This window comes from Hordeum vulgare, chromosome 4H, assembly GCF_904849725.1.
Source record: "Hordeum vulgare subsp. vulgare chromosome 4H, MorexV3_pseudomolecules_assembly, whole genome shotgun sequence".
Lineage (NCBI taxonomy): Eukaryota > Viridiplantae > Streptophyta > Magnoliopsida > Poales > Poaceae > Hordeum > Hordeum vulgare.
In genome coordinates, this window is record NC_058521.1 from 568718483 (window position 1) to 568745584 (window position 27102).

Here is a 27102-nt window from a genome sequence, read left to right on the forward strand (position 1 = left end):
CTTCACCATTGGATTCTTCGCGACGAGATCTTCAAAACTAGATCCCGCATGGATATGTTTCGACGAATTTTTTCTATGCAATTTAACCTTTGTTTTATGCAACTGCTAGTAGTGGATGTGCAACTTTCCGCCTACCCGTGGAAGTGTGGTTTTCACTAATAGCACATCCACCTCCAAACTACCTCCTCCTATTGAGATGTTCATCCAACTACATAGTGGTTCATGTGCAACTTTCCCTCATGTCCGTTGTTGTTCTTTCACTGTTTTTTGCATCGGCCAACTGTCTAGCAGTGGATGTGCAACTTCGGATACTGTCACCGGCAACTGTCTACCAGTAATGTGATGTTGGAAATATGCCCTAGAACCAATAGTAAATCAGTTATTATTATATTTCCTTGTTCATGATAATTGTTTATTATCCATGCTACAATTAGATTGATTGAAAACTCAAATACATGTGTGGATACATAGACAACACACTGTCCCTAGTGAGCCTCTAAGGACCAGCTCGTTGATCAAAGATGGTCAAGGTTTCCTCATCATAGACATGAGTTGTCATTTGATAACAGGATCACATCATTACGAGAAATGATGTGACGGACAAGGCCCAAACTATGAACGTAGCATGTGATTATGTCAGTTTATTGATACTGTTTTCTGCATGTCAAGTATCTGTTTCTATGACCATGAGATCATGCAACTTCCGGACACCGAAGGAATGCCATGTGTGTATCAAACGTCACAACGTAACTGGATGACTATAAAGGTGCTCTACAGGTATCTCCGAATGTGTCTGTTGGGTGGTCGTGCGGGGTGAGGAGGCGGAGGCGGCGCTCGATCCCGTGTGGGAGGTAAGAGAGATGCGGGATCGCACGACCCTGGCCGTTTCAATCGGACATTGAAACGGCAAGGCGACCGGCCTAAATTTAGATCGGCGCACCGGCGCCTAGCAAACGCATTCATTAACAAACCACACGAGCAAACATAGGTCACATACTCACATACAAAACATATTCATTAACAAACCATACGAGCAAACATAGGTCACATACTCACATACTCCCTCCGTTCTTAAATATAAGTCTTTAAAGAGGTTTCATTAGTGGACTACATACGGATGTATATAGACATACTTTAAAGTATAGATTCACTTATTTTGTTTCGTATGTAGACTCCTAGTGAAATATGTTAAAAGATTTTATTTAGAAACGGAGGGAGTACAATACAATCACACTAATGAACACACAATGACCCAAACATAGGTCACATACTCAAATACCACACCATCACACAGCTAATGAAGACATGCATAGTCGCTAAGTACAACAGGTAAAGCTCTAGTTGTGGTCGATTTCCTTGACGAGTCCAAGGTTGATGATGCCCCATGCGGAGCGCGGCCACTGTTTCTCCCTGGCCTTGTCCCTCATCACCCTCCCCCACGACACCCATCCCTCCCACGACATCCTCTTGTCCCAGCTGCTGCCCCACTCCACCACCAGCCTCAGCCCCTCCTCCGCCGCCGCCTCCGCCTCCTCCCACCTCCCTCCGCCGTTCAGCAGCACCTGAGCCAGCACCAGCCACGGCTCCCCCACGTACGGGTTCTTCGCGATGCACCGCCGCAGCAGCGACTCCACGCCCTCCTCCTTGCCGTCGCTGCAGATCGCCTCCCAGTACATGTCCCTCGCCGCGATCTGCTCGCCGGGGTCCAGCACCTTGCTGCACCGGTCGAACACGGGCGGGATGCAGAGCTCCAGGCCCGCGTCCTGTTCGTCCGCCGTCGTCTTCGTCGGCCCCACTTGTTCTTCCATGTGGCGGAGCTGCTCGTCGGTGGCGATGAGGCGGTAGAGCGCGGCGAGCCTGGACGTGGCGCTCATCCACAGCCCCGGCTTGCCCGTCCCCGGCCAGAGCGCGGCCCAGTTGTCTCCGGCGAACTCGAGGCGCCCGTCGTCGTTGCGGAACAGCTTGTCCTGGTAGTCCGTGTACTGGTCGCTGAAGTCGGCGACGGTCATCAGCACGAACACCGCCAGCACACGCCGCGACAGCGCCACCGGCTCCCCCGTCCGGATGTGCGGCACCACCACGCCGTCCTCCGGCACCACCGACCGCAGCTTCAAGCGCCACGGCTCCGCCTTGTCCTCCGGTCTGCCGCCGTGGGAGCGCGCGGCCTGGAGGGACGCCCCGGCGGCGGCGAGGTGGTCCCGGAGCTCGGCGTCGGTGTAGCGGAGGTGGAGGTCGTCGTGCATGAGCGCGTGGCGCGGGACGACGCAGAAGAGGTGCACGAGCCGCTCGGCGGCCTCGCCGACGATGCCGCGGACGCGGGCGCGGCTGACGTCGGGCTCGAAGATGGCGAGGTTGACGTAGGAGTTGGAGTAGGAGGAGTGGAAGAGGCCGCAGCGGGCGACGGCGTCGGGCGCGCCCCAGAGGCGGAGGATCCGGTAGACGTCGAGGAGGTGGGCTAGGAAGGTGCCGTGCTTGTGGTAGCACTCGCCGGCGCCGGCGGACACGAGGACGGAGACGAGCGACGGCAGCTCGGGGTCGACCGCCGCGAGGTCGCCCCGGAGGAACGGCCGCGCAGCGACGAGGAGGGACTGGAGCGCGTCGTCGTTCGTCGACGGGCCTGTGCCGTTGCCGACGCCGGTCGCCATTTCGATGATTCCGGTGTGTAGTGTGTGTGTCTCACTCTCACTATTACTCATGTATTGTGTGTGCGTGCGTGTGGAGCGTCTATTTATAAGCCAATTTCTTTACTGTATTTGATTATTACCGTGAGTGAAAATCTGAAATGTTGGTTGTGTATGTATGATAGTAATTTACTGCCTCCGTTCCTAAATATAAGTCTTTTTAAACATTTTTATAGGAAACTAATACATACGAAGTAAAATGAATGAATCCACACTATAAAATATGTCTATATACATCCGTATGTAGTTTAATAGTGGAATTTCTAGAAAAGACTTATATTTAGGAACGAAGGGAGTATATGATAATACGTGAGTATTTACTGTATTTCTTTACTGTATTTGATTATTTATTTACTGTATTTATAAACCAATTTCTTTACCGTATTTGATTATTACCGTGAGTAATTTTTTTACATGATAATACGTGTGTTATTTATATCATAATGATAGTAATACAAGCTATATACATACTGATTTAATAAAACTGAAAAGACAATAAAACGCTAACCTTTACACATAGAAACACCGGTAAGGAAGTAAACTTACAAATAAGGCTGAAAAATCCTCCAAGCCCGACACCAATATCTGTCATCCGGCTCTGTCGTCACCATAGCAGCCACCAAAAAAAAAAATGATCATTATCAACCAACTGATTTTGTTGAAAAACCAGTCGCTCCGCTCGGCTGCCACTTAACCTGTCATGCGTCGTGGTTTTCCCAGCCTTATCTTCTCGTCTCCCTGGCCACACGCTCCTTCCCTTGTTCGTCTTCCTCTTCCTTCATCGTCCCATCTCTCTCCCAATAGCCATCTTTTATCCAACTCAACGACGCAGCTGCACGAAGAGCCGTGGAGGACGCTGCTACAGAGTCGATGCTGCCAACACGGCACCACGGACACCCCGATACTACAGCCATGCCTGACCCGTCCGTAATTCAAGATGACGTGTTGGCCGTCGCGCGCCACCACCACCCCTATTATGGGCATGGCTGCTGCAAGCCCTGCCATCCCATCAACATTGATGATGCGACCCTACGTGGCCCTTTCGGGACGCAAGACGAGGCACTGCCGTCGGAACGTCATGCACAGCCTAGCAACCTGCAACCTGTGGCATGGCTACCGCTCCAAGCTGTGTCATGCCATCCTTGATATTTGAAACGCCAGCGCTACAATGGAGCTTGCCGGTGCTGCGACGATAATCCCAACGGGCCGGCCATGGCATTACAACACCAGCGCTGCAATGGAGCTTCGTTGGGCTGCTTTGGAGCTTTTGTCGCACCACCGGCGCGGTAATGGAGCTTCCCCGGTGCTACGATGACAACCACGACAAGACGGCCATTGCGTTGCAATGAAGCTTCGTCGGGCTGCCTTGGAGCTTTTGTCGCACCGCCGACACTGCAATGGAACTTCGTCGGTCCTACGACGACTACCTTGACAGAATGGCCATGAAGTTGCAGCGGAGCTTCACCGGCGCTGCAATGGAGCTTCGTCAGGCTGCCTTGGAGCTTTTCCTGCACCACCGGCGCAGCAGTGGAGCACCACCGGGGTTGTGGAAGCTGTGACGGTGATGCAATGAAGATCGATGAGGCTGCAATGGAGCTTTAAGAGACACCATTGGTGCTGCATTGAAGCGTGTGGTGTCGTTGTGATCGAATGGCCACTAGCATGCAGATCGTACGGTTAGCTAGGTGGATGGTATCCTAAGAAATTATCCGGTTGATTTGTAGCACCCTTCAAGATAAAATGACGAATCACCTCCACATCCGAGCTCGACGCGGCTCCATCATTGATATGCAATTTTACGGACCTCCAAGGTGCCTCGTCATTAAAGACGAAGCCATTATCATTGAATGAATCAGACAGTGGCAACACCCCGGACACGTCATCGAATTTCAAATTTGGCACCCCTGCAGGACTAACATGTTAGAGGAGGAAATCATACCTACCTGCCACAAATCACGAATCCAACACACGATCCATCATCTTTCAGATGCCTTCGATGCAAACCACAATTTACATCCGCTTATGAGCTACTCCCAAGCTTCGTGCAGGCGCTGTAGCAAACGTCATGGCAATGGCGGAGCCTGAGAACAAATGTCCACTACGAGGATGACATCGTTGCCGCATCATCCTTAGTTGAATGAGCTGGTTTTCAAATCCACCCACCTCAAAGACGGATCACCTTGTTGAAGAAGGATTTGAAGATTTATTAGTCGGCACCGTTATCATCACCCCCAAAGTCAAGATGATGAACATACCAAAATCCTAAGTTACTACCTCCGTTCCTAAATATAAGACCTTTTAGACATTTCACTATGAACTATATACGGAGCAAAATGTATAAATCTATACTATAAAATGTGTCTATATACATCCGTATGTAGTTTATAGTAAAATCTTTAAAAGGTCTTATATTTAGGAATTAGTAATTTCTAAAACAATCCACACCGAGGTCGTCGGCGGAGAGGTGCCGCCGCGGCGTAGGGAAAGCGCCCTGGCTGCTGGAGGCGAGATCGCTACGACGCGTTCGAAAATGAATAATTCAGTGGCTGCCTGCAATTCAGGCACATGGGTAGTGTACGATGTATAGGACGTGCGCGTGATACATGCACGGTGCTAGGATGGTCACGTGGGACGTTGGCTATGATGCCTGCCTACTGTTGTCGTCCCGTGAACGTCGTTGATGGAACGTGTGTCCAAGTTAGCTTTTCCAATGCCGTGTCTGGAGCCTAGCACGTACGTACTACGTGTGTACGTGTTGCTCACGACTCACGAGCTGTGTCTGGCGTTCACCCATCGATCAATACGTATACGTACATGCAGATGCAGGCAGTATACGATGCGTCCGTTTCAGGTGACATCGATCTTTTGTTGCTTTGTCAGCTTTGGAAGCAGTACTATTACTCATGTCATGGACACATAGAGTGACAGAGAAGATGAAGAAATGAAGAAATGAGTTCAGAGAAAATGCCAATGGAGACCGAGCTCCATCGAGTTCGGCATGCAAAGAAAAGTACAAAATTCATATTTTAAAGTGTCAAAACAATTCCTCGGAAAATTATACGTGATGCTCCGCATGACCGTGTGAAAAAATGTTTTGTAAATACTGTGATTTGTAGGTTGTACAAAAAAGACGACATTCCGGTCCAACAATAAAAAAGGCCCATTTTAAAAATACGTATCTGATTTTTGAATTTTCTTTGCATGATACATGTGAAAGTATGTTGTTATAAAATATTGCAGATACGTAATATACATATGCGAATCTCGACCTTCGAAACGTTTTGGGACGCAAAATATGCTAACACTATACCATTGTTGAGGAAATCGTTAACTCGCAGCTGCTCGGTTGGCTGACGAGTAGGGCATTAATAGGCTAATCGGCAAGTTAATCGATCATTTAATCAATTAATCGGATGATTTATTAGTTAATCGGCTACTTACTGATCTAACGAGTAGGATTAATCGAAAGTTAACTCGTTAAACGAACGAATTCTAGGGAGCCTTTAACAGGCTTAAGCTCATCCTTCAGTACTGTAAAAATATTTTTATTACTAGTCTTAAGGCCCATCCCAACAACTTGCTAGCCCAGCCCAACACATGTATGCACCACATAGGCAGCCCAACCCCCGTCCATTTTTTTGTAGATTCGTCACTGACTATACACATACCATTTGCTTGTTCGACAAACTCAATCTTAATTTACACCAATTTACAACACTTTCACCTATAAACAATGATTAAGAAGAAAGAAATATAGTGGGAGCGGGTGCCTAACAAATAATCAATCAAGATAATTAAACAAATTGCCAATACAATCTTATCGATCGGTCCCATGACTAGCTAAATGTGATGAGCTCATATATTGCTCCCACTTTGTAGCATCAACACCTTGTGGATTCCCCATTCATGTTGTCGAGGATGGCAATTACGCCGATCACAAAGGCCTGGTCATAACCCGGCTGCACCACCACATGGTAGAAGTCCCTGCCGGCCATCATCCCCTTCACCCCAATCTAGTAGTCCACATGTCAGCAACTAAAATACAGCACACAATCTAAATAAAATGAAATGAAATGACCATGGCGGTCGAACTGGACTTCACCTGTGCCACGACGTGGCCTCCTCGGCTTTTGACGGCGCATGCCCTGTGGGCGAAGGATCCGGTGACCTCGTAGTCCCAGTGCCGCTTCCTCCCCGCCTTGGGTTCGACGGTGACCCGGACGTCGCCGGCCGCGCAGCTGAGCACCGGCTTGGGGTCCTGCAAGCTGAACACCGGCTTGCTGGGTTCGCCGTAGTCCATGAGATACCCTCTCCACCGGTTGTGGACGCTCAGCGCTTGGACGACTCCTCCCTGTGTGTGGCATCGCCCAAATCAGTTCTGCAAACACTGGAAAAGGACGATCGATGCAGTGTCCTTAATTTCAGGGTATTTGCTAAACTGAAACCTGCCTTCTTGTGGATGAAGAGGATGGCGGTGCCGTCGGCGTCCCTGACGACGAGCTGCCCGGCGGCGCCGATGATGCCGCAGCCGTCGACGCTGAAGACGACCCTCTGCTCGCGGTCGGTGACGACGAAGCCGCCTCCGGTGACGGCGGGGGGGCGGCGGCGGACTAGGAGCGCGGCCTGCAGGGAGCTGCAGAAGATCTTGCTGACGACCGGGGTGAGAAGCGTGTGCGCACCCATGGTCCAACGATGGATGGATAGCCTGCGCATGCACGTGTAGAACAACTGAACAAGTCGGGGCAATGCATCAAGGAGGGAATAAATAGAGCGATTTGAGTGTGGAAGTGTCCCATGACTCCTCCTCATGGATGCATGTCGCGTCTGTCTACCCACCTGCTGCCTAATCCACCGGCGATGTATACTGTACGTACGTGATTAACGTGAACCACGCGATTCCACGTACGAAGGTTAGCGGCCGAAGCAATGCGTGACAAAGCTTAGCTAGCTAGTAGGAGTATATATACGTAGGCAGGAGCAGAAGAGAATAGAGGATGGGGTTGATCGCCGGAAGAATCTTGGAATTCGCTTGCTTCCGGCCACCAAACGGAAGCTCTGCGTTTTATGCCTTTACCTTTTTGAGGTGTTCACGTACAGATAAACGTAAGGATTATGCCTAATTGCAGGACTAATCACGCGCCAAAACGTCTTAACTTTGTGAGAAACCCCGTATACGGCAGCACTTGCTGCCTCGTGCATGCATGCATGCTTGAAGGAAAAGTAAGAAAGATAACCGACCTCTATCATTGCCTGGTGAGTGTTCAGAATTTAGTTTTGTTTCACTCGTCAAGCAAAAGGTGTTGACGATTGGACAAAGATTTTGAAAAAAATGATTGGACACTAGCAAAAATTGGATGTGATGTTTTTGCACCGGGGCTCAAATGAGCTCAGATGAACAGTAAATTCGAAAAAAATATATAAAAATGTTTAAGAAAATCTATTTTTTGTGGGCAAACTTTGATAAATGTTCTAAGTGGTCGTAAAATTTTATCATAAAAGAAATTGTGGCAGTCATGACAAAACAAAAAACAATATCGAAACTCTCAAAATGCTACTTTCAAAAGAGCGCTAATTTTATTTTTTTACCATGACTTCAAAAAATCTCATTTCGTACTAAAATTTTACAAGCTATTAAAACATTTGTCAAAGTTTGCTGTAAAAAAATCATTTTTTAACATTTTAAAAATATTTTTCTGAATTTACTGTTCACCACAGCTCAATGAGCACGGGTTTAGAAGAGTGCTGTCTGCAAAAATTCAATTTACACTCGGCAGGTCGCACAGGTAAAGAGTACACAGCAATGGAAAACATCAAAATTCAATTTACGTGTCTTTAAAATGATATTAACCGATAATCCACTTCTGAGCCCAGGCTCATCTGCACCCGCACTGAATAAAAACATCAAAACAGCATTTACCGATAATCCACTTCTAAGCTCAGGCTCATCTGCAACCGCACTGGATAAAAACATCAAAACAAATACTAGATAATTACAAGAAATTCCTTTTCTCTTTGCATGATAGATAATTTAATGCATGAGATCAGCTCAAATTTTCAAATTAATGGGACATTTGAGCGGTTCTTGGCCAAAAAAATTTAGGGTCTGTAAAAAAGTTTAATGTTCATGCGGTTTTTTGAGCCGATTTTACTTTTTTGCTAAGAGCTACTTAGATGTCCAAATGACCAGAAAATTAGATCGAACCTCACGCAATAAAATTTCTACTAGGCAAAAAACAAATTGGAAGTTTTTGATTTTTTCTAACCGGATGTTGATGAGTCTGGGTACCAAAACACTGCACTCGCTATTAGCATGCTATATGTCATGCTATTAGCGGAACATTATGCACTAATTTGTTTAACGGAACCTTGTTCATAACACTATAGCATATGCCATTAGTGACATTGTAACGCACGTTTTTTAGGAAAGCGCACTATCTTTTTTTATATGAATAGCGAATTAACCGGGAGGGCTATACCGTTGCCTATATCGATTCATATTAGAAATCACCTTACTAACAAGTGAATCGAGCCGCCCATTAGTTTAGTCACTCGCTGCCGCTAGTGTGTCTGGATGTTCTCTCAATCTGCTCCGGTTTTCTTCCTCTTTTCCCCTTTCACTTTTGCATATATGTTTTCTCATTGGTATTTATTTTCTATGCAATATTCCATTTACTTCGTTTTGTCCTTTTTCATCGGTATTCTTTACATACCACATGTGTATTTATACTCAGTACACAATGTACTTTTTTAGCGGAATGTGAAATATATTTGGTACACTTTGCACATTTGTTTTATATTATATTTTTAAAATACACTGCTTCAACATTTTCTATATACATGATAACATTTCCAAATACATCTTGTCGAGTATTCAATTCCAATTAGAAAATTATAAATTACGTGAACAGTTTTTTACATGCATTTCTAAATTTTCCATGGACGTTTTTTGGAAACAGGTGAATATTTGTAAAACAAAAGTTATATGCATTTTATAATCAAAATACCCTTTTTAAAAACCAATCGGAACACTTTCTTACATTGTATGAACATTTTTTGCACACATTTGTTTGACCACCAGAAATTTTACTGAAAGAGTTCTAACAATAAGAAACTTTTCTACATATTGCATAATTTTTTCGCAATGTAGAAACAATTTCATAAAGTAATCAAAACGCAATTTTGAAGAACATGAACATTTTTTTAAAGGTAACATACATTTTGCGAATTTAGGAAACATTTTTTGCATTGTATAAACATTTTTTGCACACATAATTAACATTTTACTATACATGTTTACCATTTTAAAATGCATGGCTAATTTCAAAAAAATATGTAACCAGTTTTTGTAATAAATAATTAGAATATTTAGAAATATAAACAATCATAAGAAAAGAAAAATGAAAAACGTAAAACTCATGAGTGACATCAGCAGATGCGGCCACGTGGGTACTAAGCCGGCCAGCTCCATCTCCCTGTAGGCGACTTTCTACATTGGGAATCGATACAGGCAGCTCATAATCGTGCATCGAATTAGGGCCTGTTTAGCGCTGCAGGTGCCTTTCTAACTGGACTTGGCTCATTATTTATTCTTTTCTTCGTTCACTAAAAGTGTGTCATTTGTAGATCGAACCAGTAACCGGGGTGCTCCTATTTGCCGCTTCTTGAGGCTAGGAGTCCTCGTTTTGCATAGGAGACGACTCACGTGGGCTAGTCCATTCATTGTATTTCAGGGAATGAAAAATCGCAAAAAATATGAGCGCGTCACTGAGAGGAATCAAACACGCAACCCGCTATACATGCGTTCGATGCCCTAGCCATTGCGATAGGAGAGCCACTATAAACATATTGCAGCACGAGTTGTAAAGAACATGCCGGTAGCGGTTAAAAATAAAACCAGTTTGACAAATTCCATAGAATAAAACTTGTGGGCAAGGGATCAAATTCAAGTCGTCCGGCTACGGATTACTGTGTACAATGAAGCCAAGTATGTACGAACTATAATCCCCGGCAGATTAAAAGTTATTTTAAAAATTCAAGTGTAATTTTTAATTTGTGAACAAATTTAAAAATGAGAACATTTTTCGGATTGGTGAACATATTTTGAAACAAATAAATTTTCTGAATGCGTGAACAATTTTTGAAAAAAGGGAACAATTATTTTTCGAAATCCTTCACCATTTTTTTAAAAAATGGAATGATTCTTTAAAAACTGGAATGATTTTTTAAAAAGGGAACACATTTTTGAATCCTAGAATTTATTACTGAAAACAGGAAAAAATGAAAATATAGAACACTTTGTTTTGAAATTATTGACCGGTATTTTTTTGAATTTTGGAACATTTCTTTAAGCAAGAATTGTTTTCGAAATTTAAGACCAAATTTCGAACATGAACTTACTTTTCAAAAAGATAAAAGTAACCTTGGAAAAAAAAGTAAATACCCTGAATAAATTTGAAAGCGCAAACTAATCTTTAAAGCACGAACATTTTCTGGATCTTGGGAACAAATTTTGAAACCGAGATTTTTTTTCAAAAATTCTGAACAAAGTCGGAAGCACGGACAATATTTTAAAGCAGAAACATTTGTTGAACCTTGAGAATAATTTTTTGAAAAGGAGAACAATTTTGAAAAATCCTGAACTAATTTAAATGTGCAAAAAAAATTAAAGCACGAACATTTTTTGAATCTTGAGATCAAATTTTGAAACCGAGAGCAATTTTGAAAAATCCTGAACAAATTTGAAAGCGCAAACAATTTTTCAAAACACAAACATTTTTTAAATCTTGGGAACAAAATTTTGAAAAGGCGAACAGTTTTGAAAAAAAACTAAATCAAATGTTTTCTAAATCTGTAAAAAAAAACAACAGTTTTCTGAAAATGTTTATTATATTTCTAAATCTGTAAAAAAAATAAAAAACCGATGAAGTTTTTCAAAATGGATGATTTTTCATGTGGATGATGAACACTTTTTTGAAATTGATGAACTTTTTCAATTTTTCACGAACCTTTTCTAATTGGTTAACCTTTTTTCTGAATTTGCGTTTTTTGTGAATTTCCTTTTAAAATAATTAATTTTGGGTATATCTATACCTATTAATAAAGGAAATAGGTATTCTTAATCCGTCATGTTATTTTATAGAAAATCCTTGATGTTTTTAACATTAAACCTATAGTATATATTCAATGTTTTTTAAAATACTCATACCTTCTAATCCATAACTCCAAATATAACATATTATATATGGAATTTGATTAGAAAAATGGATGTAGAATTTAAATATGATTTTATTTTACCTATTAAACATTTAATAAAAATACTATCTATGGTGCAATCTTAACAAATATGTCATTATTCGTCTTTCTTTCATACGGTACTCATCCGGATTGGGGAGGAACACGTCAAGAAAATCAGGATTGGAGATGAGACTGAAGGTCACTTGCTCGATTCTTTGTAAGTATTAAATCTACATGCAAGCCGTGTTAAAATAGAAGATCTGTGAAATTTTAAACTGCACTTTTGTAGAATAAGACTATCTTTGCCGTAACTATAAATTCTCATATTATAGACCATTTTTTATAAATTAAAAGCGTGTGATATTTTTTCTCCCGTTGCAATGCACGGGTCCTTTTGCTAGTAGTTTATCTATATAGAAACGTTTAAATACACCTTGTTCATGGCAGTTGGTAAACTTGGCATCTCGGGCTTGTGCTTCGGACCTTATGTTGTTGTACCTTCCATGAGGTTTCAATTCCCAGTTCTACCAATATTAAACCAATTCATTTTTTCAGCTTTTTTCCTGAGATTGGGCCGGACTGTTATCTCCCCCAGTGCTGTTATCGTCAACCGGCGCTTAAGCGTCTACTAGGAGCTCCCTCGGATTTGTGATCAAGCTGCAAATACTGCTGCGGATTCGTGGGCTATGTCGAACGGGCCACAAGACATCTTTTCGGTCATGTATCGAGCGTGAGCGTGCCCGCCCTCACCCATTTTCTTTGTTTTCGGGAGCAACTAGTGAAGGAGCATCCCTTCGGAAGCCTTTCAAGAGTCACGCAGAGAGCCCGTAACTTGGTGCGCTTTCAGTGTTTCATCACGTGTCGTGTTTTGAATGTTTTTTCTTAATTATTTTCTGTTTGATTTATAGTTTTTAGATGTATTTTTTATGGTGTTTACGACATTTTGATTTTTCATTGATCTTTCTTAACTTTTGATAAAAAAAGAAATTAAAAAGCATGAAAAATGTATTTTTTGCGAGAGGCATAAATTTGCTTTTTCGAAAGGCACGTCCGCGTCTATCGGAAACGGAAAAAATATGCTTTTTTCATTTCACGAGAGGCACGGATTTTCTTTCGCGAGAAGCACAATCATGCATGTTTCAAAAAAGGAAAATAAGTGCTCTCAATTCGGATTTTTGTCCATTTTTTCATGAAAAAAGTTCATCAAATTATATATAGGTTTGAATATCTCGACGCGTAGAATCCAACGATGAAAATGTTGGGGAACGTCGCATGGGAAACAAAAACTTTCCTACGCGCACGAAGACCTATCATGGTGATGTCCATCTACGAGAGGGGATTTCCGATCTACGTACCCTTGTAGATCGCACAGCAAAAGCGTTAGTGAACGCGGTTGATGTAGTGGAACGTCCTCATGTCCCTCGATCCGCCCCGCAAACCGTCCCACGAACCGTCTCGCGATCCGTCCCACGATCTAGTGCCGAACGGACGGCACCTCCGCGTTCAGCACACGTACAGCTCGACGATGATCTCGGCCTTCTTGATCCAGCAAGAGAGACGGAGAGGTAGATGAGTTCTCCGGCAGCGTTACGGCGCTCCGGAGGTTCGTGGTGATCTGATCTCGGCAGGGCTCCGCCCGAGCTCCGTAGAAACGCGATCTAGAGGTAAAACCATAGAGGTATGTGGTCGGGCTGCCTTTGAAAAGTTGTCTCAAATCAGCCCTAATACCTTTGTATATATAGGTGGGAGGGGAGGGGCCTTGCCTTGAGGCTCGAGGAGCCCCAAGGGGGTCGTCCGAGCCAAGGGGGGAAGTCCTCCCCTTCCAAACCGAATCCAACTTGGATTGGAAGGTGGAGTCCTTCTCTCCTTTCCCACCTCCCTTTTTTTTCCTTTCTCTTTGATTTCTTATCCTTAAGCGCATAGGGCCTTCTTGGGCTGTCCCACCAGCCCACCAAGGGCTGGTGCGCCACCCCCAAGGCCTATGGGCTTCGCCGGGGTGGGTTGCCCCCCCCCCCCCCGGTGAACACCCGGAACCCATTCGTCATTCCCGGCACATTCCCGGTAACTCCGAAAACCTTTCGGTAATCAAATGAGGTCATCCTATATATCAATCTTCGTTTTCGGACCATTCCGGAAACCCTCGTGATGTTCGTGATCTCACCCGGGACTCCGAACAACATTCGGTAACCAACCATATAACTCAAATACGCATAAAACAACGTCGAACCTTAAGTGTGCAAACCCTGCGGGTTCGAGAACTATGCAGACATGACCCGAGTGACTCCTCGGTCAATATCCAATAGCGGGACCTGGATGCCCATATTGGATCCCACATATTCTACGAAGATCTTATCGTTTGAACCTCAGTGCCAAGGATTCATATAATCCCGTATGTCATTCCCTTTGTCCTTCGGTATGTTACTTGCCCGAGATTCGATCGTCAGTATCCGCATACCTATTTCAATCTCGTTTACCGGCAAGTCTCTTTAGTCGTTCCGTAATACAAGATCCCGCAACTTACACTAAGTCACATTGCTTGCAAGGCTTGTGTGTGATGTTGTATTACCGAGTGGGCCCTGAGATACCTCTCCGTCACACGGAGTGACAAATCCCAGTCTCGATCCATACTAACTCAACGAACACCTTCGGATATACCTGTAGAGCATATTTATAGTCACCCAGTTACGTTGCGACGTTTGATACACACAAAGCATTCCTCCGGTGTCAGTAAGTTATATGATCTCATGGTCATAGGAACAAATACTTGACACGCAGAAAACAGTAGCAACAAAATGGCACGATCAACATGCTACGTCTATTAGTTTGGGTCTAGTCCATCACGTGATTCTCCTAATGACGTGATCCAGTTATCAAGCAACAACACCTTGTACATAATCAGAAGACCCTAACTATCTTTGAACAACTGGCTAGCCAACTAGAGGCTTGCTAGGGACAGTGTTTTGTCTATGTATCCACACATGTATATAAGTCTTCATTCAATACAATTATAGCATGGATAATAAACGATTATCTTGATACAGGAATTATAATAATAACTATATTTATTATTGCCTCTAGGGCATAATTCCAACAGTCTCCCACTTGCACTAGAGTCAATAATCTAGCCCTCACATCATCATGCGAATTACATTGTAATAAATCTAACACACATACAGTTCTGGTGTTGATCATGCTTTGCCCGTGGAAGAGGTTTAGTCAGCGGGTCTGCTACATTCAGATCCATGTGCACTTTGCATATATTTACGTCCTCCCCTTCAACGTAGTCGCGGATGAGGTTGAAGCGTCGCTTGATGTGTCTGGTCTTGTTGTGAAACCATGGTTCCTTTGCTAAGGCAATGGCACCCGTGTTGTCACAGAACAAGGTTATTGGATTCAGTGCGCTTGGCACCACTCCAAGATCCGTCATGAACTGCTTCATCCAGACACCCTCCTTAGCCGCCTCCGAGGCAGCCATGTACTCCGCTTCACATGTAGAATCTGCTACGACGCTTTGCTTGGAACTGCACCAGCTTACCGCACCCCCATTAAGAATAAATACGTATCCGGTCTACGACTTAGAGTCGTCCGGATCTGTGTCAAAGCTTGCATCGACGTAACCCTTTACGGTGAGCTCTTCGTCACCTCCATACACGAGAAACATCTCCTTAGTCCTTTTCAGGTACTTCAGGATATTCTTGACCGCCGTCGAGTGATCCACTCTTGGATTACTCTGGAACCTGCCTGCCATACTTATGGCCAGGCTAACGTCCGGTCTAGTGCACAGCATTGCATACATGATAGATCCTATGGCTGAAGCATAGGGGACGGTGCTCATATGCTCTCTATCTTTATCAGTTGTTGGGCACTGAGTCTTACTCAATCTCGTACCTTGTAAAACTGGCAAGAACCCTTTCTTGGACTGTTCCATTTTGAACCTCTTCAAAACTTTATCAAGGTATGTGCTTTGTGAAAGTCCTATCAGGCGTTTCGATCTATCCCTGTAGATCTTAATGCCTAGAATGTAAGCAGCTTCTCCTAGGTCCTTCATAGAGAAACTTTTATTCAAGTAATCCTTTATGCTCTCCAAAAACTCTACATTGTTTCCAATCAGTAATATGTCATCCACATATAATATTAGAAACACCACAGAGCTCCCACTCACTTTCTTGTAAATACAAGATTCTCCAACTGTCGTGGGTATAAGCCTGACAGTAGATGTGTAGGGTACGAAAAGGATGGGCAGAGCCTTAGCTACGGCGAGGTTGTATGAGTTCAGGCCCCTCTGCGGTGGAGGTAATAGCCCTACGTCTCAGTGCTCAGGGAGCTTGTTGTCGAGTGGAAATATGGAATACAATGAGTTGCTAATCCCTCTACTAGCGGGGGAGGGTGGCTTATATAGAGTGCGCTGCCCTCCACAACGGTTCCGGTACAGGGGTGGAGTAGTGGCGATTGAATGCGTACGTTACAGGTAACGTACGCCCTAAATGCTAATAAATGCACGTGGAAACGTACGACCGTTTCCCTCCAGGGGGGTTACGATGTACCGAGTGGTATCCAGTCGGTTAGCTTGATATCCTCTGAATGCTAGTCTCCGACTGGATGATCGAGGACCTGTTACCGACTGGATGATGGGGACTCCTTAATTCAGTCGGAGCTGACTAAGGGCCTTGTCCTTTGTGAGGGGTAGTCCTTGGGTAAGACCTACAGGGCAGGCCTATGACCCTACCCTAGGACTATAACCCCATCATTAGTCCCCGAATGGATTGGGGTTGGAACGACGAAGCGATGTTTGAAGTTTGGATCCGACTGGAGCGGACTTGGCTTGGGTGTTGCTTGCCTCGATCCATTTTATCTTTTCTGACCAACGATCCGAGTGGAAATCTCCGTGGAACAAACTGTCGGAAACCGAGTGTATTCAGGGTATCTCTTGACGCGACCCGTCAACTGACAGCAGCGGATTTTCCGAGATCTTCAAATTTCGGTTTCCGCGCGCTCAGCGGGGATGACGCCAGCGCGCTCGATTAGCGTCTGACGACTCGATTCTCGCGCCTTCAACTCCTCCACTGATATCGCCGCGGCCGGTCGGGGGATAAGGTTTCGGGGCCACCTGCCAGCGACCCAGTCGGAACCTTACTTAAATCCCGGCGGCAAGGGTTTTTCGTTACGCCCGCCGGATCTTTTGCCGTTGCTTCGTCCTCCTCGCCTACTCCAGCGCACCTAACCTCCCCACTCCTCCTCTCTCCCCACGAACTCGCAACTTCCGCCATGACCAAGGGTCAAACCAGCAAGATGGAGGCGAGGAAGAAGAAGGGGAAGGCGGCGGCTCCTGCTCAGCGGCGGCAGCGGCCGTTGCCGGCGGGGTGGATTCAAGGCGACTTCCTCCCCTCTACGGTGACGGAGGGGGATCTGCTGCAGCTGGTGGAGGACGGGATGATCGTCCACAAGTCTTGGAGGCTGCCGGCTGAGAACGAGGTCGAGCCGGCACCCCGGGAGGGGGAGCGCGTCTTGCTGCTTAGCCATGTCTACCGAGGTTTCTCCCTGCCACATCATCCTTTCTTTAAGGGCATCATGAACCACTTCGGGGCACAGCTTCACCACTTTCCTCCGAATGCTATTACCCATCTCTCTGCTTTCATCGTTATGTGCGAGTGTTTCATCAGCTGCCCCCCCATTGGGGGTTGTTCAAACATATATTCTCTTCTAGATCTCAGACTATCAAACGACTCAGCCAGTCGGATGATAAAACACATCTTCTCCAACTCTGCGGAGGTTTAGGTTTCCAGAAAAAGAGTCGGAGTAGTTATCCCGCTCTTCAGTTGAGCGAGTCAGTCAGGAACTGGCAGTCGACGTGGCTCTACTGCCAAGACGTTGCCTGTCCGAACGCCTCTTCAGGGTTGCCCCCTTTTAGCCTTGATCGTCCCGCTCCACCTAAGCAGCTCGCGCTCACGAAGGCGGAGAAGCTCGACATCCAGCCCTTGGTCGACGCACTCGTAGACGTCGTCAGGAGGGGAGTCACCGGCATGGATTTGCTGGAGACTTTCCTTGGTCGGCGCATACAACCACTGCAGGCTCGCGACCACGCCATGTGGCACTATTCGGGGACCGAGGACTCCACTCGGACTAACGTCTTGAGCGTGACCGAGGAGAAGGTGGCGTCGTGGGTGCTCCAGATCACAGGCTCCTGCGAGAACCCCAGAGGGTCCCGGCGAGTGAGGGCTTTCAGCGCGGACAATCCTCCTCCGAATCAGGTGAGTACCATGTGTCGAGTGCACGTATCTGTTTTAGTTTTATCGCTTTCTTGAATCTCTGCTTGTCGCTTGATGTCGCCGACTGTATTTCACGCAGAAGTGGACCAACTGGTTTTCTCCCGTCTCGAACGGGAACCCGGCCGAGGAGGAGGAGGAAGGCAGACAGGAAGGCAGCGTGGAGAGCGCTGAGTATGTCTCCGACTGCGGGGAATCGGAGGAAGAGACTAGCGAGGAAGAGGAGGAAGACGAAGAGTAGGACTCGCCGCCTCCGCAATTAGAGCATCGGACCAAGCGCCGACACGAGCCTGCCGTTCCCTCGGTCCCTCCAGCATCTTCGAGTGCTCCGCCCACTGCCCCGGTGGTCCCGAGTGCTCGGAGCACCAAGAGGGCCAAGGATGCTGCCGCTGAGCCTGCGGGTCAGTCTTCCAAGGCGGCCAAACCGAGTGGGCCCAAGCCTCGGAAAGCTCTGCCGCGGATGAGGGTTGCTGTCCCCGTCACCTCCACGTAAGCGTATCGATCTTCTAATTTCTTCTGATATCCGAGTGGACTCATGTTTATTGGTCGAATGGATTTCACTCGACAGAGTCGCTACTTCTGCCACCTCTCCGGTGCGCCAGGAGGATGACCCCATGGACACGGACAACGTCGTCTCGTCCCAGCCAGGTGCGCTGTAGTGACTCCGAGTGTTTTATACTATCGCGTCTCGAATTCTATCATAGGTCCTGCCTCTTTCTTTTTCTGAGATCTTGCGTCGTTCGGTCTATCAGGGGCGATTTGCGTGGATGAGGGTGATCAGGGGAGAGCTGAACAAGCTGCGGAGCCTGTTCTTGAGGCTACTCCGCCTGTTGCTGCTCTCGCCGCCGACGTGCCGCCGACTGAGGCGCTGCTGCCGACCGAACCGGCGCTGGTGGTTGAAGAGCCGACTGGAGCGGATCTTGGGATGCCTCAGGAACTTCCGACGATGCCAGGCTCGTCGAATGTCGACTTCAACATCCAGCGTCTCCCGGAGGAGCAGGTGGGAGCGGCCAAGGGAGCCATGGTGCAGGCGGAGCTGATGGCTGGAGAAGCCAAGAGGGCCTACGACTCCGTCGCATCCTTGTACCGGCGGAGCTTGGAGCTGCGGGATGATATCCGAGTAAGTGGGCTAGTAAGTATTTACTTTTCTCTTGTAACCCACTGGGTGTTTTTGGATAGCATCTGTTGTTTGCAATGGGTTCACTCTGACTGAACCCAGTGGGTGTAGTCCCCGAGACTTCTGTCGAGTGCTTGCACCGGCAGTTGTCTTTATACATATTGTCTTTGCTTTGGTCAGGTCTGTAAATAATATGACCGACTGTGAGCAGTTGTGGCACTCGGAGTGCACTTACTGTAAGAGTTCCCGAGATTAATTTGTACTTAGGTCGGGTAGTATTGGCCTCGTAGGCGTAGGTGGTAACATGCATCTCAATAGGGCGGGCCTGCTTGAGTTGCATGCCAGTGGGGTCACTCTTAGTGAACCCACTGGGTGTAGTCCCCGAGACCGCTGTCGACTGCTTGCGTCGGTAGGGGTCTGAAGAACTTATACTTTTATTGTTGAATTTTCTGATCGTCGCTTGGCGCTGACTGGCAGAAAACTTGCGAGATGGGGACAACATATGAGACTCTCAGGGCAGAAAAGGTGCAATTTGCTGGTGAGCTGGATGCGACCCTGCTTGCAATGGCTGGTATGAAGGAGGTTCTGGCGGAACGAGAGAAGTCGCTGGAGCAGGCTCGTGAAGCGAACAAAATGCTGACTGAGGAAGTTGAGAAGATGGGGAAACAGAGGAGTGCTCTGATGGGGCAGATGGACGTGCTGAACAAACGATGCATAGCTCACGAGAAATACGTCAGCGACTGGGCTCAGCAGATGATGACGCGTCTGGCTGGTAAGTCCTGTATTTTGCCGAGTGCTTGTCCTATGTGCATCACACTCGGTGCTTATTGTTTGCTTGTCCTTCTGTTGCAAATTTTTGCATTGATGCTGAAGTTGAAGCAGCTGACGTGGAGCGGTCGATTCGCGATAACGTGCCACTCGGCGAGGACGCCAATCGGGATCTGCTCCGGGCGCACATCTGCGTGGGCAAAGTTGGCCCTTTCCTCGGTCGACTGAGAGAAGTCATCGGCCGAATCGATAAGGAGCTTTGGCCAGAAGATGAGTCGCGGCAGGAGATGGAGAACCTGATGGCTCGACTGGAGGAGATTCTGAACCGAGTGCAGTCGTGGAAGAAATCTGCAGCTCGTTGTGGTGCAGATGTTGCTCTGTCCCTGGTCCGAGTCCATTGCAAGGAGGTGCGCGAGGAGAAGCTGAAGACATTGAGGGTTGCCAACACGAAGAAACTTCGATTCGAAGACTTCATGGAAACTTTCCTTGAGAGTGCTACCCGCATCGCCGACGGTATTGATCTGGACACGTTCGTAGAGCCCTCCAGTCCTGGCGTTAATCCAGATGATGTGTAGAAAACTTTTATCCTCGGTATGCCGAGTGTTGATCTGTAAGGAACTTTGGCCACTGCTGTTGGCCGTTACATTCTCGTTTCGGTGTGGGTAAGCTTGATCCACACCGAGCCATTATCTGTGGTTGAACTTGACATCGAATCCTTTGCTCTTCTGTTGCAATTTTGACTCGAGTTTTTTTTTGGCGTTTCTTGGTGAAGCCAGGGGCAAACATTCGGAACATGTCAGTTGTCTTGACATCTGCATGAACCTCATTGAGGGTCCGAGGAATTTCCGATTGGATCTGTATTGTCACGGAGTGGATCGGTAGGATCGCCGAGTGGGTCGGTAGGGCGTACTCGAAGGTTGAAGAGTACTTGGGCGATGCGGGATCGCAGCTAGGTTGTCGAGTGCGACTATCAGGTCGCACTCGGGGCGAGTTGGTACTGATGTAGTTGTCAGTTGTTTTGACATCCACATGAGTCTCAATAAGGGTCTGCAACTCATGTAGTTGTCAGTTGTTTTGACCTCCACATGAGCCTCAATGAGGGTCTGCAACTCATGTAGTTGTGAGTTGTTGTGACATCCACATGAGCCTCAATGAGGGTCTGCAACTCATGTAGTTGTCAGTTGTTGTGACATCCACATGAGCCTCAATGAGGGTCTGCAACTCATGTAGTTGTGAGTTGTTTTGACATCCACATGAGCCTCAATGAGGGTCTGCAACTCATGTAGTTGTCAGTTGATTACCCGAGTGTACCTGTAGGATACAGTCGAAGGCATGTGGGTGCTTAGACGATTCTGCATCGCATCTAAGTCCCCGAGTGTGGCGATAAGTGCACACTCGAAGAAAGTTAATACTTAGGCAATTCGTGATTGCAGCTAAGTCCCCGAGTGTGACGTTAAGCGCACACTCGGAGAAAGTTAATACTTAGGCGATTCGGGATCGCATCTAAGTCTCCGAGTGTGACGTTAAGTGCACACTCGGAGAAAGTTAATACTTAGGCGATTCTGGATCGCAGCTAAGCCCCCCGAGTGTGACGTTAAGTGCACACTCGGAGAAAGTTAATACTTAGGCGATTCTGGAGTGCGACGTTTAGTGCACACTCGTAGAAGGTTCATACTTAGGCGATTCTGGATCGCAGCTAAGTCCCCGAGTGTGACGTTAAGTGCACACTCGGAGAAATTTCATACTTAGGCGATTCTGGATCGCAGCTAAGTCCCCGAGTGTGACGTTAAGTGCACACTCGGAGAAAGTTCATACTTAGGCGATTCTGGATCGCAGCTAAGTCCCCGAGTGTGACGTTAAGTGCACACTCGGAGAAAGTTCATACTTAGGCGATTCTGGATCGCAGCTAAGTCCCCGAGTGTGACGTTAAGTGCACACTCGGAGAAAGTTCATACTTAGGCGATTCTGGATCGCAGCTAAGTCCCCGAGTGTGACATTAAGTGCACACCCGGAGAAAGTTCATACTTAGGCGATTCTGGATCGCAGCTAAGTCCCCGAGTGTGACGTCAAGTGCACACTCGGAGAAATTTCATACTTAGGCGATTCTGGATCGCAGCTAAGTTCCCGAGTGTGACGTTAAGTGCACACTCGGAGAAAGTTCATACTTAGGCGATTCTGGATCGCAGCTAAGTCCCCGAGTGTGACGTTAAGTGCACACTCGGAGAAATTTCATACTTAGGCGATTCTAGATCGCAGCTAAGTTCCCGAGTGTGCCGTTAAGTGCACACTCGGAGAAAGTTCATACTTAGGCGATTCTGGATCGCAGCTAAGTCCCCGAGTGTGACGTTAAGTGCACACTCGGAGAAAGTTCATACTTAGGCGATTCTGGATCGTAGCTAAGTTTTTTTTTGAGACCGGAGTCTGCGACCGCGAAGAACTTTGAACCTGCAAAAAACTCAATCTGCTTTATACTATTTCACCAATACTTGTTCTTTACATTGCTTCAGTCGACGGTCACGTGTAGAAGCGCTTCAGGAGATCTTCGTTCCATGCTCACGGCTCGTCTATCTCCCTGTCGACGTTGTAGAGTATGTATGCTCCATTGTGCAGCACCTTTGAGATGATGAAGGGTCCTTCCTAGGCAGGAGCCAACTTGTGAGGTCTTTGCTGATCCACTCGGAGCACCAGGTCGCCTGCTTGGAACATACGACTCCTGACGTGTCGCGCGTGAAAACGCCGCAGATCTTGTTGATAAATGGTTGAGCGAGTTAGTGCCATCTTGCGCTCTTCCTCCAGAAGGTCCACTCCATCTTGCCTTGCTTGTTCTGCTTCAGCTTCGGAGAAGAGTTCGACTCGTGGTGCATTGTGAAGCAAGTCACTCGGAAGGACCGCTTCTGCTCCATAAACGAGGAAGAACGGTGATCGCCCTGTAGATCTGTTCAGGGTTGTGCGAAGACCCCAAAGAACTGAAGGTAGCTCGGTGACCCAAGCACCAGCGGCATGTCCTATCTCTCGCAGGAGTCGGGGCTTCAAACCTTGCAAGATAAGTCCGTTCGCCCGCTCTGCTTGTCCATTGGACTACGGGTGCGCCACGGAAGCAAAGTCCACTCGGATACCTTGGCCTGTACAGAAACCTTTGAATCTGTCCGAATCAAAGTTTGTCCCGTTGTCCGTGATTATGCTGTGAGGTACACTGAATCTGAAGATGATGTCCCTGACAAACTTGACGGCTCTTGAGGCGTCGAGCTTCTTGATGGGCTTGGCTTCGATCCATTTCGTGAACTTGTCGACTGCCACCAACAGATGTGTGTATCCACCTTGGCCTGTCTTGAATGGACCGACTGTATCTAATCCCCACACTGCAAACGGCCACACAAGAGGGATCGTCTTCAACGCAGACGTCGGCTTGTGGGACTTCTTGGAGTAGAACTGGCAGCCCTCACATCGGTCAACCATATATTTAACCATCTCGTTAGCCTGCAGCCAGAAGAAACCAGCCCTGAATGCCTTGGCGATGATTGCTCTCGAAGAGGCGTGATGACCGCAGGTCCCCGAGTGAATATCTTCCAGGATCAGCTGCCCCTCCTCTGGGGATATGCATCGTTGGAGAACGCCTGAAACGCTCTCCCTGTACAATTCGCCATCAATGACAGTGAATGACTTCGACCTGCGGACTATCTGCCTGGCCTGGACTTCGTCTTCTGGTAGTTCCTGTCTCAGGATATATGCAATGATCGGCACAGTCCAATCGGGGATGACAGTAAGAATCTCCATGACCAGATCAACCACAGCAGGTACATCGACTTCAGTAAGATCTGTTGAACTCTTTGGTTGTACTGGTTCCTCTGTAAAAGGATCTTCTTTGACCGAGGGGAGGTGGAGGTGCTCGAGGCAGACGTCACTCGGGACCGGTCTCCGAGTGGATCCGAGTTTTGCCAACTCATCAGCTGCTTGGTTCTTCAGTCTCAGAACATGATGAAGTTCTAGACCTTCAAACTTTTTCTCGAGCTTCCTCACTGCATTGCAATATGTGGTCATGGTGGGGTTCCTGACATCCCACTCTTTCATCACTTGATTGACCACCAAATCCGAATCGCCATAGACCATCAGCCGACGGACGCCGAGTGAGATGGCCATACGCAACCCATAGAGGAGAGCTTCATACTCTGCCTCGTTGTTGGAGGAATCGAAGTGTCTCTGTAGCACGTACTTGAGCTTGTCGCCCTTTGGTGATATGATCACAACGCCAGCGCCGGAGCCATTCAACATCTTGGACCCATCGAAGAACATTGTCCAATGGGCCGAGTAGATGTGGGTCGGTTGCTGTTGTTCTACCCATTCTTCTATGAAGTCAGCCAGAGCTTGAGACTTAATAGCTTTCTTGGCCTCGAACTTGATATCGCAGTACAACATCTCCATTGCCCACTTCGCCACTCGGCCTGACGCGTCTAGATTGTGGAGGATTTCCGACAACGGAGCATCAGAAACGACAGACACCGAGTGGTCTTGGAAATAATGGGCCACCTTCTTCGCAATCAAGTAAATCCCGTAGATGAGTTTTTGATAATGGGGATACCTCTGCTTGGAAGGAGTCAGGACTTCAGAGACGTAGTACACCGGCCGCTGAAATTTATATGCTTTGCCTTCTTCTTCTCGTTCGACTGTAAGAACAGTACTGACGACTTGATTTGTAGCCGCGATGTACAGAAGAAGGGGCTCTTTACTGAGCGGAGCAGTTAGAACCGGTTGGGTGGAAAGTAGGACTTTGAGGTCGTCGAATGCGACTTGGGCTTCGTCTGTCCACTCGAAAGTATCTGATTTCTTCATGAGTCGGTACAGAGGAAGTGCTTTCTCGCCGAGTCGACTGATGAACCTGCTCAAAGCCGCTAGGCAACCTGTGAGCCGCTGAACATCGTGTATTCTGACCGGCCTCTCCATTCGAACGATGGTCCCGATCTTTTCGGGGTTGACATCGATCCCTCGTTCGGAAACGAAGAAACCGAGTAACTTTCCGCTGGGAACGCCGAATGAACATTTGGCAGGGTTGAGCTTGATATCGTACCTACGAAGGTTGGCGAATGTTTCTACCAAGTCAGTCAACAGGTCGGAACCTTTGCGTGACTTGACTACGATATTATCCATATATGCCTCCACATTCCGACCGATCTGGTCGAGAAGGCATTTTTGGATCATGCGCATAAAGGTAGCTCCTGCATTCTTCAAACCAAATGGCATAGTGATGTAGCAGAAGCACCCGAATGGGGTGATGAAGGCTGTTTTTAACTCATCGGGACCATACAGACGGATCTGATGATAACCCGAATAGGCATCAAGAAAAGACAGACGCTCGCAACCCGCAGTCGAATCGACAATTTGATCTATGCGGGGGAGCGGAAAATGGTCTTTCGAGCAGACCTTATTGAGATGCTTGAAGTCGATGCACATTCGGAGCGACTTATCCTTCTTGGGAACCATGACAACATTGGCGAGCCACTCGGAGTGGTGAACCTCGCGAATGAAGTTGGTTGCCAGTAGCTTGGCCACCTCCTCCCCGATTGCTTTCCTCTTGTGCGCGGCGGACCGGCGCAAGCGCTCTCGGACGGGCCGAGCGACGGGGTCCACATGTAGTCGGTGCTCAGCCAACTTCCTGGGCACACCTGGCATGTCAGAGGGTTTCCATGCGAAGATGTCCCAGTTCTCATGGAGGAATTGGGTGAGCTCGGCTTCCTATTTGGGATCGAGGGTGGTGGAGATGTTCGTCGGGGCAGCAGTGTCGTCCGTCGGGTGAATGCTGACCTTCTTCGTCTCTCCCGCCGACTGGAATGCGGATTCAGAAGCTGGCTTCTTTGAGCGCATCAGGTCGGCGGGGTCGACTGTTTTCTTATACTAGTCGAGCTCGAGGACGACCATCTGCTGGTCGGCGATTCTTGATCCCTGCTGCAGGCACTCTTCGGCTCGCTGTCGATTGCCTGTGATGGTGATCACACCCTTCGGGCCTGGCATCTTCAGCTTCAGGTATACGTAACATGGACAGGCCATGAAACGTGCATACGCTGGGCGGCTCAGAATTGCGTGATAAGCGCTCTGGAAGTCGACCACTTCGAACGTCAGCTTTTCCTTGCGGAAGTTCTTGTCGGAGCCGAAAACAACGTCCAACGCGATCTGGCCGAGTGACTTGGCCTTCCGTCCAGGGACGACTCCATGGAATTGCATGCTGCTCTCGCTGAGTTTGGACATCGGGATGCCCATCCCCTTGAGTGTGTCGGCGTACATGATGTTCAAGCCGCTGCCGCCATCCATGAGGACTTTGCGCAGTCGGACTCCTTCCACCACCGGGTCGACGACCAGAGCCTGTCTCCCTGGGGTGGGTACATGTGCCGGATGATCCGACTGGTCGAAGGTGATCGCAGTCTGAGACCATTTGAGGAACTTGGGGTTGGTAGGGTGGCCATGTTCACCTCTCTGTTCACCAGCTTCAGTCGACTCTTGCTCTCGACGTTAGCAAAAATCATCAGGGTTGCATGGACTTGGGGGAACGGATCCTCCTTATCCTCCTCATCCTGTTCATGGTCCTTCTCACTCGGTTGCCCTTCGCTGAACCCCTGGATCAGGAGGCGACACTATCGAGTGGTATGCTTCGCATATATGGGGTTGCCCTCTTCATCCATCTCCGTATGAACCGGACATGGCTGGTCCAGGATGGGGTTATTGAACTGCTTCTTCTTGGGGGTGAACTGAGCCTTCCCTTTGCCCTTGAACTTGGCATTGGTTACGGCTGCAGCTTCTGCTTGCGGAGCGGTCGGAGCTTTCTGCTTCTGCTTCCGAGTGTTGCCCCCATCTCCATCAGCGACTGTTTTGTGCTTGCCGCTTCGGATGCGGTCCTCTTCTTCGCCATTTGCATAGCGTGTTGCTATCTCCATCATCTTGCTCATGGAGATGTCGCCTGTTCGGCCGAACTTCAGGTACAGATCCCTGTACCGCACGCCTGCCTTGAAGGCGCAGACTGCTTGATGCTCGGTGACGTTCTCCACCGTGTGGT

The 27102-nt window shown here is 47.6% G+C and overlaps 2 protein-coding genes across 2 annotated transcripts; both read right to left on the bottom strand.

The window, feature by feature from the left end:
* Nucleotides 1–1201: 1201 nt before the first annotated feature.
* On the bottom strand, nucleotides 1202–2856 carry LOC123447103. The gene has a single exon (XM_045123673.1). It carries the CDS (start codon nucleotides 2694–2696, stop codon nucleotides 1338–1340), a length of 1359 nt encoding a protein of 452 aa, XP_044979608.1. The 5' UTR covers nucleotides 2697–2856; the 3' UTR covers nucleotides 1202–1337.
* Nucleotides 2857–6210: 3354 nt separating this feature from the next.
* LOC123447104 (protein LURP-one-related 6-like) lies at nucleotides 6211–7556 on the bottom strand. The gene is made up of 3 exons (XM_045123674.1): nucleotides 7131–7556; nucleotides 6784–7032; nucleotides 6211–6694 (listed from the first exon to the last, which is right to left on the bottom strand). Exons 1-3 carry the CDS (start codon nucleotides 7488–7490, stop codon nucleotides 6563–6565), a joined length of 741 nt encoding a protein of 246 aa, XP_044979609.1. The 5' UTR covers nucleotides 7491–7556; the 3' UTR covers nucleotides 6211–6562.
* Nucleotides 7557–27102: the final 19546 nt, after the last annotated feature.